The 17,612-nt window shown below is 40.9% G+C and overlaps 1 protein-coding gene across 1 annotated transcript in view; it reads right to left on the reverse strand.

Moving 5' to 3' along the window:
* The window catches only part of SCAMP1 (secretory carrier membrane protein 1), a 43,496-nt gene extending 41,528 nt beyond the window's left edge, over positions 1-1,968 (reverse strand). Inside the window, exon 1 of the mRNA XM_063422686.1 lies at positions 1,685-1,968. Within this exon, the coding sequence (XP_063278756.1) occupies positions 1,685-1,741 (57 nt within the window). The 5' untranslated portion in view covers positions 1,742-1,968. The remainder of the gene's footprint in view (positions 1-1,684) is intronic.
* Between the last annotated feature and the right edge of the window lie 15,644 nt (positions 1,969-17,612).

The following is a 17,612-nucleotide window of genomic DNA, read 5'->3' on the forward strand; positions in this document are numbered from 1 at the left end:
CCTTCAAGTTAAATGCACGGGTAAGTAAAGGTATGCAAGATTACCTTTTATGGGCAGTAGAATGTGATGGAAGCTAGCAAAGACTGAAGGAAGAGAAAAAAGCTTCTGGAAAAGGAAAGGTACACAGCTTTCCTGAACCATCTTCTGCAAATGAAGAAATCCTAACAGAGAGCTTCAAGTTACAGAGAAGCTGTTAAAGAGTCCTCTTACCATGATGCACTGCAGATGAGAAGCAGAGCATGGATTCTGCCCAACACTTACAATAGAAGACTTCCTCTAAAGAGAAACTGGAATAAGCTTTTGCACTCGAAGCAGTATCTTCAAACTGGAAGTATAATTTGGGTGTGTGCCTAGTTTAGGTCTCACAACGCTACACAGGACCAGTTACACAGCCCGATGAGCACTGCAGAGGCAGCTGTTTTGCATCTTATACCCCTTACCACCCTGGATTTTGCTATATGTTATTTCATTAACTCTTACAAGAATGATGGAAGTAGGAAGAAAAGCATCATGTATTTGTGTTGATGAAGACACATCCTAGAATGACACGTTTTCAGCACTTGGTGCCAAAAAGAACAGTGCTCACTGACGTTGGTACCAGCCCAAAGTATTGTTGGCAGCAGACTCAACACTAGGACTTGTGTTCACCTGGAAGGTCATTGCACTGCATACAACAAGTGAAAACAGATCTTACCCTATGGAATTCTTGCCTAATGACCCCTATTGCCTATGTTTTATGACCATAGAAACTAAACTAATGATTCAGACCGACTATATTATGCTTCCAGCATCAATGTGGACAGAAGTATGCTTGGCTTGAAATGTGACAGCTCAATTTTTAAAAAGCTTAATTATTCCAGCTAACATTCTGAACTCGCTGCCATATACTATCTGTGTGCTTTAAATTGCTGCAAGTTCAGTAAAATAGGTAGCTTCAGAAGTCAGCCGAACTGGATTCAAATAACAAAGAGAAAAACAGGAGAGAAGACATCTAGGAAGGTCAGTTGGTTTTGACAGCTGAAGCCAGTGAGTGAAGAAAGAATTCATAGCTGTATGACAAGCCAACAATGCAAAAACTAAAAGCTTTCTAGTACAATACAACAAAGCAGTTTGAGATGCAGCACAGAACTCATGCCCAGCCATTGGTACCCTGATATACTTCAGATATAAGGTAAGGGAACCAGTAAGCTTTAAGGGGGTTGGGAGGAGGCTAGAGAAGAAGAGGGTAAATTCACAAATTCATTAAGTTAAACTATTTGGCTCAACCAGACGAAAGAAAAAAAAAAGACTGTAGTTCTACCCCTAGCAAAAAGCTAGGGTCAAAAAAACCAAACAATCAATCAAACAAACAACCAAAAAACCCAAACACAACAAACCCACAAGCTTTTCTTTTCTTCCTATCGAAATAACGCATCTGAAACACGACTGATGTTATTTTAGCTACAGAAGGAAACACGGACTCCTGAAGTTGACACGCTGCGTATCCTCCGCGCCCTGCCCCCTCCCCACTCCGGGCCTCCGCAGCCCGCTGAGGGCACAGACCCCGGCCCGCAGCTCCCACGGGGCCCTTCCCACCTTCCTCCCCTCCTTATTCCCTTCCCCCCTATTCCTTCCTTCCTTCCTCTCGGAGAAGCCCGAGGCTCGGCGCAGACCGACACCGAGGAAACCCTGCGGCCCCCCTCACCTTGAAGGGGTTGTTGAGGTCCGGGTCGGCGAAGGGGTTGCTGTCGAAGTCCGACATGGCGGGGGCAGGCGGGCGCTGCGGTCCCCGGGCGGCGGCTCTGCCCCTGCGGCGGCGCCCCGACAGTGCCCGGCGCAGGTGTCCCCGCCGGCGCTGTCACAGCCGGTGTCACAGCCGCTGTCACCGCCGCTGTCACCGCCGCTGTCACAGCCCCGCGGCCCGGGCCGAGCCCGCCCCGCCGCACCGACCAGCCACGGACCGCCCAAAATGGCCGCCCCGGAAGTGAAGTTCCGGGTGGGATGGCCCGGGCAGGGAGGAAGGGACGAAGGCGGAGCGGCCGCTCCCGGGGCGGGCGGGGGGAGCTCATGTGGGAGCGGGGGCCGCTCCCTGGGCGTGGGCGGGGCGGGAGGAGGGGAGAAGGGGCAAAGAGTGGGAGAAAAGCGGTTCCTGGGCTGGGAGGGCCCGCAGTCAGGGGCCGTGGTCGTGTTTGCTGCTCCTGTGGGGCAATGCGGGCTGTGTCCCGCACCTTCGGCAGCCGTGTGGGAAGGAGACCCGGGGCTCTCCGGAGGGGCGGCTGGGCCGGTGGGCGGGCAGGGGCGGCCCGGCCCCTGCCGGGTGTGTACCCGGGTATGTCCCCTGGTGTATCCCCTCGTGTGCCGGCCCCAGCCCAGCCCCGGCGGCCTCCCCGCCCTCCGCTCCCGCACCCCTCACAGGGCGCGGCGGGACGGCCGGGCTGGTTCGGGGAGTTAGGAGCACGGGCGAAGGTAGCCAGAAAGCCTTACTTGGTAAAACAGGAATGTACTCTCTGGTTCCTGCCTCCTATTGGCATGGTTACCCAGCTTGTGGCTGCTCAGGTGACTTGTGCAAAGGTTCTGCGAGGACGGTAGCTTTGAACCACGGTGACAAAACCCCGCTTCCGTGGGAGGAAGCATTAAAAAGGCCTCTTGGAAGTATTCAAACGTTCCCAACAGTTCAAAGCACTCTACTTCCTCAGAAATGCCGACAGTGCAGTTTGAACAACCTGGTCCAAAAGATGCAAATAAATGCAAAGGTACACCTTTGCTTCAGAGCTACGGTTGAAATGTGAAATTCAATGCTACCAAAACAGTCTACATTGATGCAATACTTTCAAAACCAGCAAATCCTGAATTTCTTTATATGCTTTCTAAAGAAATAATTTTAACTTCCATTTAAATCCAAATAAATAAAAAAAGAGGTTTGAGACAGGTCAAACAAAATTGTTGTGACAGTAAACCTGTTCTTTTTTGCTATTCAAATATGTAAATTTTTCCCCCATGTAATAATCTAGACTGTGAGGTGCTAACTAGTGTTAGCCCTTCTATGATTTTTAATAATTGTACATATATCTTTACTCTGATGTTTACACTGACAGTCATTACAATTGGGCTGTTCTGCCAACAGGTCAGGAAGAATTCCATATGTACATGAGAAATGATTTTGCATGGATCTACAGAGGAAAGCAATACTTGCTTCAAGATCTGCTCTGATTTATGCAGAAGTTTCTCAGTTCTTGTGAAGTACTGTCAGACATAAAATGGTATGGAAATGGGACAAATCATAAAAGCATAGCTGCTAAGCAAAACACTTTCAACTTCTTGGTTGCTATGAAGTGTAAAATGCTCTTAAAAAATTGAAAGGCAGCTGTTGCACAAACAAAAGTATGTTGCAGTATTAGTCCCAATCGTACATATAACCAAGTTATGGTGACAGCACATGAAGTCATGCTGTTTTCCAATATTCACCCATGGCTATATATGTATCATGGCTCAGTATATTTTGGTAGTCCAAATGCTGTGTGCACTGACAACTGTGTATTTGCCTCTCTTTGAGCTAAACATGAATGAATGCATGCATCCATGAATGAATGAAAGTCTGGCTGAAAAGGATGTATTTTCCTGTATGGCTGCTGGTGCTTCCAAGTACACATTTGATATTGTGACATTTCTCTGATAATAATTCCTGCACAGTTACAGAGGAATAATCTCTCCTCTTGCATGCCTTTCAAGGCAATTATGAAACTGCAGTGGGATGTTTTCTTTGGAAAGAGTAGTATGTATTTTACAAAAACATCAGCATCCTGTCAACTAGTGGGGTTCCTCAGGGCTCTATCCTCTTCAACACGCTCCTTCACCTGGACACAGAATTCAATGGAATACTAAGTAAGTTTGCTGGCAGCATTAAACTGGGAGGAGCTGTGAACTCCCTAGAGGGTAGAGAGGCTCTGCAGAGATCTTGACAAATCAGAGAGACAATCACCAGCCATTGTAAAGTTTGACAAGGGCAGGTGCTGGATTCTGCACTGGGATGGGGCAGCCCTGGATGTATGGACAGACTGAGGAATGAGAGGCTGGAGAGCAGCGCTGTGAAAAGGGACCTGGGGGCCCTGGTCAATGGCAAGCTGAACAAAGTCAGCAGTGCCCCGGCAGCCAGGAGGGCCACCCGTGTCCAGGGGACATCAGGGACAGCATCAGCCAGGTAGGGGAAGGGAATGTCCTGCTCGGTCTGCTCTGGGGCAGCCTCACCTCCAGTGCTGGGGCAGCTCTGGGTGCTACAGCATAAGAAAGACATGAAGGTGTTGGAGAGTGTTCAAAGGAGGGCCACAAAGACGGTGAAGGGCCTTGAGGGGAAGCTGTGTGAGTAGAGGCTGAGGTCACTTGGTCTGTTCAGCCTCAAGGGGACTGAGGGGAGACCTACCTCTTTGCTGTCTGCAACTTCCTCATGAGGGCAAGAGGAGGGGCAGACACTGATTGTTCCTTTATTGTGACCCGTGACAGGACTCAAGGTAACAGCGTGAAGCTGAGTCAGGGGATGTTGAGGTTGGATGTTAGGAGAAGGTTCTTCACACAGGGAGTGGTTGGGCACAGGAACAGCCCCCCCAGGGAAGTGGTCACAGCCTGACAGAGTTCAAGAGGCATTGGACAATGCTCTCAGGCACATGGTGTGACTCTTACAATGTCCTGCATAGGGCCAAAAGCTGGACTTTGAGGATCTCTGTGGGTCCCTTCCAAATAAGTGTTCTATGATTCTATGATTAAAAGGTAGAACTTTGGTAGCATATAGGTGCTGCCAAATTCTACTGTAAGTGCTACCATTCTACTAGAGGTGTTAACTTTGGGATGAACCAACTGGCTGAAAGCTATTTGAAAATGAAAATTAATTTATCTATCCAGCTAATTGAGTAGTTTCTACTATACATGAACCACATGGGTAAATAACTGGTCATCATTTGATGCTGAGGGTTGACATTGTAATTTTCCTCATCTTCCACAAGTAAGTCTTGAGAACAAAAGGTAAGGGGAATGATGCTTTCTTGATTTCATATCAACTATATACAGTTGGCAAAGTTTGAGTTAGAAAAAGACATGATTAGCCAAGGATGCCCATCCTCAAAAAAACCCTCTTGACACTGTGCTTTCCCAATTTTTTTAGAATAACCTACTTGCAGTTAACTGTTTCTGTTACAAGAAATAGCTCATAAATCCATCATTCTGATTCATTAAGTGCTAGTAAGTTTATTGAAAAATAACTCTTAGTAGAGAATGGGTGAATTGCTTTAGATAAAAATGTCTTTTTTAACTGAAAATTCTCCAGCCTTCTGGAACTGGTTTAATTAGTGTTTTTCGATAACTCTAAACCAGAGGCTTTCTTAGCAAACAAAACTATCTTAATATGAATTGACTTTTTACTCAGAAAAAGGAGTTCAGGGTGCTTCTGTGAATGGTGTATGTGGATACTTTTGTTTATGAAGTGTTGTGTAATGAACTTACTTCATATTATTCTTTCAAATCCTAGTTCTCTCCATTTTCTATGACTTTGGGATTTGCAATGTTTATGCCAAACTCAGATGGTGGTGATGAGTGCTCAGATCATCTGACAAGAAAATCCATCAAGTTTTTTAGTCTAAAGTGTTCAAGTGCTGACTAGACCATCAAGTGGTCTGTCTTCATCAGTACTCTGCTCCAATGAAATAGATCACAGTTTTACAGAGAATGGACCTTCGAATAACAAAACGAAGCTGTAACAAACACCTTTAACTCTTTACCCTTCACTCTTGTAAAGAGCGTTTCTTCTCATAAAGTGGAGGAATCTTTCCAGCATCAAATGCAAACATGATGGTTAGAAGAAAGCGGGGATGATGAATGTCCGTGTGCCACATGAGCACATAGCTAAGACTGCAGAACTTAGGCAGAATTTCTGGCATTGAAGACCGGGCAACTGCTAGACATTCACATAGTAGAAGTGAGGAATAGATCTCTGGTAGTATAAGTAAAAGTTACAGCTTCAAATTAGACCATATGCAGATACCAATTGTAAAATCTTGCAAAAGGTTAAGCAGAAAATACCAGTGTTAGGTAAAACTTTAACTGAAGAGTTATTTAATAGCAGCTCCTGGAACAATTTGAAATAGCAAGATAATTTTTCTAGGCTTTACAGCAAAGACATTTTCTCACAAAATTTTGGAAAGATTTTAACTTTAGTGGAGGGAACAGAAGTGTGATAAATGGCATTTCAATGTAATACTTGAAGATCGTGAGCTGCATTATTGCTCAAAATCTTTTACATCAATTTAAAAGAAAAATGGGTGGAAAAAATAGGAGAAAGGTCAGAAATCATAGTAGCATGTAGAACTATACATGCAGACTTCCATTTCACCTCTTGTTCTTATAATCAGTGAAGCCCTGATTCCACAAGATAGTAATGTCAGTTTCACTGTGCCAATGACTGTATCAAAATCTCTTTGTTTCCAGCATACAGAGTGTTGAGCTAATATAAGCTTGTTTTAATAGTCTGAAGTGGTAGCATTAGCCTTTTTCTGGGAGTGGGGCAGCTTTGCCAGTTCTGCTGTCAGGAGTTACACTAGCACTCTTTTCTGAGTAGAACTAGCTTAGCCAGGAGGCAGTGCATAATGTCAAGCCCCTGGAGTCAGGGGATTGATCCTAACAAGGACAACAGTGAATGCTCACAAGCTGGTGAGCACCTTGCCCTTCTTATGAGAACCCTGACTACTTTCTGAAGATTTACATTTAGATTTTCTCACTGTATTCCAGAGTGAACAGGATATTTGGAATTCTTCTGTAAAAGCTCACCTCTTTGGGAAGAGAAGAAGGATTTCCAGGGCAATGGGTGACTTGCAGAAGGGAACAGGTGAGTGATGCACAGCCAGACTGTGGTCATTTTAGCAAAAGCCAGCCTTGTACTGCCAGTACTCTCATGTCCTGCATGTACGTGCTCTATACCACTCTTGCTGTGGCTGTTGCTGCCCTGTAAACCACCCCAGACCCACTCTAAGGTAAGAATATATTAATCTGGACAGTGTACCTCATGCCCCTCAGGAGTATCAGAACTGAACTTTAGTTTACAGCACATAACTAACTTCTTATATGTGCTCCTGGAAATAAATGATTTCACTGATGTCCCAGTGCTATAAGGATATGCTGTGTGTTAACAAACTCATGCTAGTCTTGGCTTCAATAAAGAATCACTTTTGCTGACTTGGAATGACATTGCTCAGTGTCATGTTATTTGAAACAAAGGTATATGAAAAGTGAAAGCTGTTCCCAGTGAAGCCATTAGATGCTGCTGCTCCTCTTATTCCTTTTAGTTCTGTTATGGTCCACCTGTTCTGGGACAAAAAGTAAATCACTCGCAAAACATCCTTCCTCTATTTTTTTCCCTGTGGGCCAGTTTCTTGTCTTCATGTAAGGAGTAGAGCCCTTCTCCCATGACAGGGATTGTCCGTATTTTAGGAATGTGTAGGCACATTGTCACTAACTAAGTGTCTTCCTTCTTCCCCTTGACTGAACTTGTCTGCCAATTTCCCATCCCACAGACAGTAAAGGTAAAAGCCTGGCAATCACTGGCCCTGGCCAAAACAGCAGGATGTAATCATGCAACAAAAAAGTTACTCCTGCTGGAAGAAGACCTATTTGTTTGCCTAGAACAGTAGTAATCTTCCCCTCCTGTCTAAAAAGTCATGCCAGGTGTGGATGCAGCCACACACTGCCACAAATGCTACCTTTACAAGGGTGGCTACTCTGTCATGAAAGCCAGTGCATGGGAGCAGTGAATAGTAAGCTGCAGTCATGAGGGAAGATGTGACAAAGCAAACACATGCTGTTAGGGAGTGAGGAGACCATTACAAGCAGCTTTGGAGTGAAGCCAAGCAGCACTGGCAGTCTGCTTCCATATGTTCCCTTTACCAACTTGAGAGTGGGAGGAAGAGCAGAAGCTAAGAAAAGTGATAAAAGAGCTGTTTCAGCCAGTGAGATCTCAGTCTCTCCTACCACTGTATTTTCTCGTTCTATATTATAGTGCAGATGCTTGCCTTCTGTGGCCCTTTTCTTATGCCTCCCCAGCCTCTCCTCATATCTGCACCCCTCAATAAGTATGTAGCCATCAGTGGGAATTGCCTAGCTGTGCAGGTGGCACAACTTGCAGTATGATCCCTTCCAGCCAATGATCCTGGCAAATAACTTTTCAGTGTGTCAGTGTGTCACCCTTTCCATTTTAAAACTGTGCTTTTGTAGTTGAACATAAAGTGTTGTGTGCTTTTTGGTTACTTTGTTGTGTGTTGCTTTTAATTACTTTTATATTCTTCATTGAGTGATCAGTAAGTTGTACTTGTTAAGTTATTAAATACCAATTATAAATCAATTGAATTGCAATTCTGGGGTCTGAAAAATACTTCAAAACCATGTTCTTCAAATGTCAGGACTTCTGAACAAATTAAACAAGGATAAAAGATGGAAAACAAAAGGTGCTTTGGTATCAATTCATATAATTCAGTTTTGTAGAATAAATATGGGATTTTGCATAAAATAGAGTGCATTCTTCATAATTGGATTCTCCTTATTTTCTTGCACAGGTGCAAGTAGTTTCTCCACACAAAGGACAACAATTGAGAGCTTTTGGCTTGAGGTAGCCTGGTGTTATTCCATCTCTACAGATGCCATTAATGGACACGAAGGCTCACGCCCAGCACAGAGTCACGATACAGCTGTGTCAGGACATGTACAGCTGTCATCCAGCAGGAATCCCTGCCTCTGCTGCTGCAGCCACCACCCCATCAAAAGCAGAAGTAGCCTGTAATGTAGGAGAGCTCTGGTATGATACACACAAGGCCAGCTCTTCCAGTGAGTGCAGTCCACGACGAGTCCCAGAGGGAAAGATGAACAACTTTGTGTGGATGGCTCCACACAAAGCAGCACAAAGTGCCAGGCTTCTCACCATCCAGAAATCTCCATTAATAGCTCTTGCTAACTGAGCAACACTGTTGGAAAAGTGCCCTCACGTCGGAACTGACTCAGAGCTGTATTCCAAGGCAATATGACAGTGCACAACTGCTTGCATGCCACAACAGCTTTAGACAAAAAGGGAAATTTGAGACAGTCACATATAGTTTAAAGCTAAGTCATGGATATAAAAATAAAATTATTAAATCTAAGGATCTACTGGTGAAATTCATCTTGCAGATTATCACACTGCTGGAAAGAAAAAGTGTGGTATAGTTATTCTGAAGACTGTAATAGCAGACACGAAGTGAAGCTGACAGGAGGATACATAAATAGACAATTTAAACATGAGATAGGAGAGATGTGGAGAAGGAAAATTTGGCAGATTTTACTTCAGTGAAAGAAGTAACCTCCAGAAATTATAGCAAGTGGCAGGAGCAGAGATGAGAGTAAACCATAAGTTAGGTAACCAGATATCCCAGTTTGGGTACAACTATGTTTTTTAACAGCATACAGTATTTTTCTTGTTTTTCTTTGCTCAAATTGTATTACTCAGAATTTTTTATAGGCCCATGACAGAACCAGAAACAGGGTTCTATCACACAGGCACATGACCTAAAGCAGAAGGTATCTATTCTATTACATGGGAAGTCTTTTTTATAAGATAAGTCACAGGAACTACAGCTTTCAAAAATCTCCACAAATCTCTACAGTCTTCCTTTTGTGAACAAAATCAGCTGATAGCACATATATAATATGGACATTGTGCTCTCCTTTTCAGTAGTTGGTGCTCTCATAGGAGTTTTCTGTAGGGTTTAGGAAAGCACATTGTGTTGGTTTTGCATAAATTGATTTTTGGTGAGGAAGGAAGCAGCCAACCAGAGAAGTGATTTTTTTCCATGAGGAGCTGCTAAAAGCTTCCTCTATGCCTAGAAAAAACAGTCACTGGCTGGCTCTGAGAACAGACATGCTGCTAAGCCAAGTGGAAAAGCTAGTAATGTCTCTGTGATAAAGTATTTAAGAAAGACAAAACCACAGGAAGCTCTCTTTCTCCCTCACCTCTGGGGACAGGTGAGGGATCAGCCAGGCCCCTTCTTGGTGGAGCCCACTGGTCCCTTCTCCACTGCATGGCCAGCGATAGACTTTGCCTGCCTGGCCACTGCAAACAAAAGTACAGAAACGGTAGCGTTTTTCTTTTTTTCAGCTTTTTTCTTTTCTTTTCCTCCACATGAGGAGGGCAGCTGAGTGGAGCCAGCAGCCAGTGCAGCTGGTGCTGTGTCGGCAAAGAGGACGTGACCAACAGCGAGAAGAATTATGAGCGATTCCCTGATGCAAAGCCTGGACAAGATCAACCTTTCAGTGCTGCAAAACTTCATCAAAACTGTTTCACTTGATAGAACTTGAGAACAAACAAACCTACGAACACCAATTCTCTCCTGAGCCAGAGAAAAGGAAAAGGTGAAAACATGTGAGGAGAACGATAGGGCAACTCTAAGGTTGGTGCAAAGGAGGAAGGGGGAGGAGGAGGTGCTCCGAGCATCAGAGCTGAGATTCTTCTGCAAGCCATGTAATACAACAGACTGTTTCCCTACAATTCATGAAGTGCTTGGGGTGATGTAGAATCCACCCACAGCCCACCTGGAAAAGGTGCTCACACTGGAACCTATGGATGCTGAGAAGTTGTGATCTGGTGAGAAGCTTGAACAGAGAGAGAGAGAGCTCTTGCTTCCAGAGATAGAAAAAAGAAGATCCTTGATTTTATACCAGAACAGCTCATCCTTAAAAACAAAACTCCATGAACTAAATGACCCACAAAAAAGGGAGTTACAGGAAGACTGGTTTTGCCTGTGGGAGGGATTCACATTTCAGCCGGATTTGGGCAGGACTGCTACTCATGAAAATTAGATCCACACTGGAAAAGTTCACAGAGAACTGTCTCCTGTGGTAAAGACCCCATGGCATAGCAAAGGAGACTCCTCTCCCTAAGCAAACTGAAGAAAGGTCTTTAGAAGTAACAAACTGTCTAAAAATCCCGTGTTTTGTCTCCCTGTGCTGTCGGAAAAGAAGGAAGGGCTGGGAAAGGTGTCCTAAAGGTTTATTTTAGTTCTCACTATCTTATTTTAATTCTCTTTATACATTTTTCTTTATACCTTTTAAATTTTGAGCCTTTTTTTGCCTTTAAAGTGTTTCTTCCCACTCCTTACCTAAACACATGAATGCCATTAAAGTGTTTTCTTTCTCCCTCCTCTGGTTAACTATAGCAGAGGAGAATGAGTGAATGCTTTTTGTGGGGGCAGTGGCATTTGGCCAGCATCCAACCCCAACACACATTCATTTAATACCTGACTTGTGAAAAATCAACTGTATCTTACTTGCATACTCTAAGGTGTGCAGGCACTGAGCAAGCAGTGAGAATGGACACAGAAAATAGCTCTGGAAGTTTCTGATAGCTCTTCATGCACACAGCTGTAAACTCAGCATAGTTTGAAATGGGAGAAATTTATTGCACAAGGGCTTATATAAAAAAAACCCTTACTTTTTAAAAAATAAATAACTTGCCCCTCTGAATTTGCCCTTTGACATACATAACAGGTTGTAAATCAGATCCTTAAAAGAAAAACCGTTTTGGTTGACCTAAAAAAAATACCCTCTTGTTAATTCAAGAGGTTACTTTTCAGAAGGGTCAGATTATGAATATGAAAATGACAGATTTCAGCGTGCAGATTAGTGTGTCTCTGGAGAAGAAACATAAATTGTTTGTTACACTTGTGCCTGCTCAGATTTAAAGTCAATTAGAAAAGAAGTCTATTTAAAGTTAAAAATGCAGTAATTGCTCTCTCCTTTCAGTAACAGTAGCTCAGTGCACACTTTTACAACAAAAAGTATTATTTCTTTAAAGCATCACAGATCTCTAGTGGAAAGGATTTCAACATTGATTCTGTCTTGTACTAATTCTTTTTTAGGACAGATTTGTTTTTAAAAATGGGCATGGGAGATAACAAAGGACACAGGTTTATCACTAAATTTTGTTGCTGGAGAGAAACAGAACACAGGAACCAGATTAGTTGTTTTATTCTGACCCTGATCTGTTATTTACAACAGTGTTTTAATTAAAATCTTTAAAATGTTAAGATACCAAATGTTAGTTTGTTCAGTGGTTGATACAAGCATCACTGGAAGCATATCAAAAGTGGGGAGAGACTCTCTGTACCTTTTCTGCCTTTGAAAAAAAAAGCCTGCTCTCTGAAGCATTGCATGGGAGGAAAGCAAAACTGCATTATTAGCTCAAAAGTTTAAAGTTCTTCAGGAGGTTTCATGCTAAAAAAACCCCTGCAATCCATGAGGAAGGATTTTCTTATTAGGGTCATATCCCTTTGTCCTCCATTTAAAATAAATAAATAAATAAATAAATAAATAAATAAATAAATAAATAAATATTTTTTCTCTTGTTTTGAGCAATGCTGTTTACATTAAATTGCAGATTTAGCTAATTTTGTTCATCAATCTCCATTCCAATCATTGCCTTTATTGACCATGCAACCTTGTATGTTCATGATAAGATAATTAAAAATGACACCAAAAAAGTTTTTATATGGTGATAAACTTTATCTGAAATGAATAGGTAAAGAAATCTTGAACTTCACTAAAGTGCTTGACATTAAAGGTCATGGCACCAATGCTAAACTGCTGTTGATAAGCACACTAAAATGGAATCACTATTCCCCATGAAATACCAGAGAAAAAATGTGCTGCAAGCTCTATCCCATACTTGAAAATTCAAAGCTCAGAATAACCTAGAAACTGTAAATGGTAAATCATCATTTTAGTAAACAGAGATCTGAAGTGTTGAAGAGAAAACATGCAAGTCTGTGATGAAAAAGACTGGTCACTGACAAAGTGGATGTTTTGCCAAAGATATTCTTGTTTCTGTCTTTCCAAAAGGATGAAATAGATCATACTGTCAGCATTTATGTGGATACAGAGTTATGGATAGAGTATATACTTAGTGTGGATCTATTAAACTGGGTTGCCAAATTATTTCAAATATCATAAGGTATGATTATTTCTGTGTGGCATAGCTGTAGTGCCTGCAGAGTGCTCTGCTCCAGCTTGTGTTCTCATAGAATGAAAAACATTTAGAAGTATGGATGTACTACTAAATACTATACTGTGAATCAATGCAAAGCAAGTTTTCCTCTTAAAAAATTCCATCTCTCTTATAGTAAATGACTTATGAATTAAGGACTTATGAATCTATAATAGAATACTGAAATAACTGTAGACTTCTCAAACCACTGAAGGTGCTGGAGTACAGCTCATAACTAGGTACTACAAATTGCTAAATAACTTTCTTTAACAAGTGTCATGGCATTTTTAGCCATGTTTAGCCATGAAATTAGGGTTTGATTTTTTATCTACTTGTTTATTATTAATGTCTTCATTATCAATATCTTGAGAGTACCAGCATAGTCTAAGTAGTCATAAGTGGTCAGCAAAAGATGGTATAATAAACTATTATTTTTTGTTCTCAAAACACATTTGCCTTGAAAGCCCGAAAACCTTTTTCATTTTTTTAATGTTAGCCTTTGGTAGATGATTCATACACGAGATGCCACTTTTATTAAGCTTAATTAAAAAAACAGTCACCAGAAGCTATATGATCCAGCTGGCGGAAAGAAACTCACTTTGAAACAAGGTACCAGCCTCTTAAATATCTCAGAAAGAGTACAGAGGAGTATATTCTTAGACTCAAAGGAGTTAATATTTTTTGATACAAACTATGCTGTAACTCGAAATCACTTATTTTTTCATGCTGTGTAACTCACAAGAAAATCCATATTTAAAATCAGTGAAATATGAATAATAAAGAACCCAAAAGTGATACAGAACACAAATTGCAGAGTTTTGAATCAAGAATACTAGTTTTGTGGAATTTCTGTTCCATAGCGTAGTTTCATTGTAAAGCATTTCTTCTTTGATTTGCAATATTCATAATAACAGATTAAGAATGCTGTATACTTTCTGCTTCATGCCCATGCTGTGAGATGCACTTAACATTGGAGTAATATTTCACAAACAAATAACATCCTTTTTATTTTTGTGAAAGGACATCTATTGGAGTGTCACAGAAAGGCTGAGAAAATGCAGACAGCAAAATAATATATTTGGTGTTAAATTCAGATGAGAATTGATGTGAAAAATACAACAGAAGTACTCCATCCTCTTAGTAACTATCTGGGAAATGTTAAAAAGCAATGCAACTTCACTTAGATGTCCCATCCAAAAGATAAGCTTGGTAATGACTCTGTCAATGCAATGAAACATAAAGTGAAGTAAAAATGCTAGAAATACACAGTCATAGTGGCCCCCTTTCTTATCCACCCTAACACCTAAAAACCCTCAGCAGGGCTTTCATCATTTCATGTTTCATTTACTGTAACAATCTTTCCCTGAGTAACCCATTTTTCATTGTGCATCTCTTCCCAGAATGCTGTTGCTAAATTCATTTCCACTTCAGTTTTGCAGCACTACAAGAGCTCTCCCTTCTCCAACATGTCCTGAATAAAGTGGGGCCTGTGTAATCTTACATTTTACATTGACATATGGAATAACAGTAGTGGTGAATTTTTAAAAAATTAAAATGTTCCAGGAAACACATAGTACTGAATTTTTGTTGCTTGATTAATTTTGATGTCACAGTTATGATCTGCATTAGCTCATTCTAATTTTTTGCTGTTGGTTCATATTTGCAATCCATATTCCATAAATTTAGAGACTCTGAATTTTGTCTTTTAAAACATAGTGTTGAAATAATACATAGCAAAACAATTCTCATTGCCTTTGAAAGTTGCAGATTTCTGTATGACATGTCGTAAGGTAAATAGTTTATCAGCTTGGTTTCCAATGACTGCTTTTTAAAACTTCCTATAAGTGACTGCTTTTAAAAACTCCTATCACAGATAGTTACCTTTAAATATGTCTGTTAAAAATATAATGTTTCCCAAGGTTGTACGCTACACATAAATACTTACTCTTGTTTTAGGACTTGAGCAAAGTTTAATTTGAGCCTGATTGAAAACATCTTTCCCCTCTCTTTCTCTCTGTGTATGGAAACATGTGTATGCACTGTATTTATATTGGTTAATTGTATATTGCCAAATGTGCCATGGACTGCCAATTGTGCTTTTAAATTCTAGAGGTTTTTTGTGCTTGCAACTATTGGTGAGCAAATAAACTGAATATTTTGGACCCAGCTACATTACAGGATTTAGGTCAGTAAATTCCATTCCATCAGTGTTTCTGAAGAAGTGTTTCCTCCGGGAATTTTGTGACAGTGTTGTCCTGGTTTGTCCTACCACAGCATTGTTTCAGTTGTTCTATTTGTGTACTAACTTAAAAATTAATATTTAGGTATTGGTTAATTATTTTTATGGAGTTACTCAAGATTCTGTGGATTAACAGAGGTTTGAGAAAAAGAGAACTAGAGTCCTATTAGATATTTAAAGTTGAAGAAATCACCAGGTTTTTTTCACTGGTAATAACATTTTCACATTTACAAAAGAGTAAGCAATTGCCATGCCATACACCATTGAAATAGGTCCTCCTTTGTAACATTAGTGCCAAAATATCTATTATCCATACACTTTTGAAGTCAACTGCCATTATTTACTGTTTTAAACAACAATGCTGTATGTGACTTAGAGTGTTTTAATTAATTTGCTTATTGCTGAAACCTATATTATATAATCCTTCTCAAATTTATTATGTACATTATATGACAAATACAAAGTCATAAAAATATAAGGAAATCTAATTGCTGCTTCCAGTAGGTAAATGCCTCCACTCTCTTCTTTGTCCCCACACAACCATCCAAAATGGCTTTCTAATTAAAAATGTGGTAATTATAACAATGTCTATATCCTTTTCTTTCATATAATATACGATTTCTGGATTTTGTTACTAGCTTTTAGCTATGAAATAGGCATGAAAAATAGTTCTAGCTAATAGCAAGCTCAGTTTTTTTAAAAACAAAGACAGGGAATTGGACCACTAAGGATTTCTGCCCCGATCTCTCTAAATTACATTGTGCTCAGAGAAATTTGGTGTAGTTGCTTATATTATCATTTTTATTTTCTGTAATGAGGAAACGATTCCTAATTGTTTGTAAACGAGGTGGGTGGCAGTTAAGGTACTCAGCTGTTTTAATATATCAGCAGTCTGCAAGTTTCACTTACCCCACAGCTTAATATTATTACTCCGTTATAGCCCCCAAATTATACTCAAATGCCCCAAATGATACGTAAAAAACACAGCAGTGACATGATTGTAATTACTGCACTAATGGGCTTGGTGAGGGTGCCAGGCTCCATATCAGTAATGAATTGAAATAACAAAATACTAACTTACAATTATTTATTGGAATAACAACAACAATATAAAACTTGTAAATGGTGTAAGGAAAAGTGACATGGGAAGTCCACTAAGAGCTATAACACTGAGGAAAATACTTTGATTTTACTCAGCAATTTAGCAAATAACAGGACAATGTCAAAATTTATAATTTTTATTCTTTAAGCATTTTCTACCAAAAAAACCCCTGCAGACATTTTTCTGTGATGGCTCTAGCTCTCAGGAACACAGCTCATGGCTTCCCTAGGGCAAAGAAAAGACCTCATGGTCCTCTGCCTACATTCCATGTGGGGAACTACAGGGATGGCTTCAGGGAGAAGCTGCCAGAATCTTCCTCATGTTTGATGGGAGGAGTTCCAGCTGACTTCAAGGTGAACCTACTGCTGGCCAAGGCCAATCCATCAGCGAAGCTGGGAGCATTTCTGGGATAACATATTAAAGAAGAGGGGGTAAGAAACTCAGATTCGGTTTATTTCTCTTTATCCTGCACAAGTTTGGTTGGCAAAAAATGAAAACTATTTTACCCAAGTTTCTTATTAGGCAGAAAATAACAGAGTTTCAAATCTAAGTTTTGCTTCTCTGGAAGAGGATAGAAAAGGAAAAAGCTATGTCAACTTTGGAGGTACATCACTCTTTCTCAGACTCAGGGCTCTAGACTGCATGAAAGGCTGTTGCTTTTCCAAAAAGGGTGGAATTTGCAGCAACAACAAAGTATTTGATTTGCTGCACACAATTATTAGGAACAGTGCCCCCTCATTAGGTTGCTGTGTGTTTGTGTGTATGTAACAAGCAGGCTGGGAAGGAAGCAAAATTTGCTTTTGCCTAACATTTGGAAGGAAAGCAGTAAAACCAGCTGGGTTTTGCCATAGCTGGGACCTAAAACTAATGTGAAGACCAATCGTGTGAAAAAGTAATTTCACTAGTGTGAGTCTCTTATAAGAACAGCAAAGTCTTTTGAGAGGAACATCTAACTTCTTCAAGGGAGCTGGAAGAAAGACATAGGAATTGTGCATGAAATGTTTGCTCAGGAGTTGCTGATGGGGAATCCCCATCAATTCCACAGAAAAACATCTTGTTCCTATAGGTTTCAAAGGATGAATGTGGAAGGGAGAGACTGGTTTGCTGAGTACCACAAATGAGGGAAAATATCAAGTTATGACTGTATTAGGCACCAGACAATTTAGAAAGGGGACAGCATGAAGGCCTCCACTTTGACAGAAAACTTTGGAGCTGCTTCTCCACTGAACCACTTGCAGTCTCTCACTCCT

The sequence above is a fragment of the Prinia subflava genome, chromosome Z (genome assembly GCF_021018805.1).
Source record: "Prinia subflava isolate CZ2003 ecotype Zambia chromosome Z, Cam_Psub_1.2, whole genome shotgun sequence".
Taxonomy (NCBI): Eukaryota; Metazoa; Chordata; class Aves; order Passeriformes; family Cisticolidae; genus Prinia; species Prinia subflava.